Source organism: Lipotes vexillifer, unplaced genomic scaffold, assembly GCF_000442215.2.
Source record: "Lipotes vexillifer unplaced genomic scaffold, Lipotes_vexillifer_v1.1 scaffold1261, whole genome shotgun sequence".
Taxonomy (NCBI): Eukaryota; Metazoa; Chordata; class Mammalia; order Artiodactyla; family Lipotidae; genus Lipotes; species Lipotes vexillifer.
Genome location: NW_006796548.1, coordinates 1,653,947 through 1,654,646, shown reverse-complemented (window position 1 = coordinate 1,654,646; position 700 = coordinate 1,653,947). Strand labels below are relative to the sequence as shown.

Here is a 700-nt window from a genome sequence, read left to right as displayed (position 1 = left end):
AAGTACCTGGCGCGCTTCCTGGAGACGGCCGAGCAGCACTTCATGGTGGGCCAGCCTGTGGTGTACTACGTGTTCACCGAGGGCCCGGCCGTCGTGCCCCGCGTACCGCTGGGCCCGGGCCGCCGGCTGCGCTGGGAGCGCGTGGCGCGCTACCTGCGCTGGCAGGACGTGGCCATGGCGCGCATGCGCGCGCTGCGCGCTGCACGCGGCGCTGGGCGGGCGGCTGGGCCGCTAGGCGCGTTTCTTACGCTGCGTGGACGTGGACCAGCACTTCAGCGGGACTTTCGGGTCCGAGGCGCTGGCCGAGTCTGTGCCGCAGCTGCTCGCCTGGCACTACCGTTGGCGGAGGCGGCTGCTGCCCTTCGAGCGGGACGCGCGCTCGGCCGCCGCTCTGGGCCCGGGCGACTTCTACTACCACGCAGCCGTGTTCGGGGGCAGCGTTGGCAGCTCTGCGGCAGCTGACGGCCTACTGCGCGCGGGGCCTGCGATGGGACCGCGCACGCGGCCTGGAGGCGTGCTGGCACGACGAGAGCCACCTCAACAAGTCCTTCTGGCTGCACAAGCCCGCCAAGCTGTCGCCCGAGTTCTGCTGGAGCTCCGACGTCGGCCGCCGGGCAGAGATCCGCCGCCCCCAACTGCTCTGGGCGCCCAAGGAGTACGCCCTGCTGCGCGGCTAGCGACGCCCTCGGCCCGGAGGCCC

At 73.0% G+C, this 700-nt stretch overlaps 1 protein-coding gene across 1 annotated transcript in view; it reads left to right on the top strand.

Moving 5' to 3' along the window:
- A3GALT2 (alpha 1,3-galactosyltransferase 2) overlaps window positions 1–677 on the top strand; it is a 789-nt gene extending 112 nt beyond the window's left edge. The window contains 3 exon segments of the mRNA XM_007472217.1: window positions 4–195; window positions 197–442; window positions 444–677. Coding sequence (XP_007472279.1) covers window positions 4–195; window positions 197–442; window positions 444–677 — 672 coding nt within the window.
- Window positions 678–700: the final 23 nt, after the last annotated feature.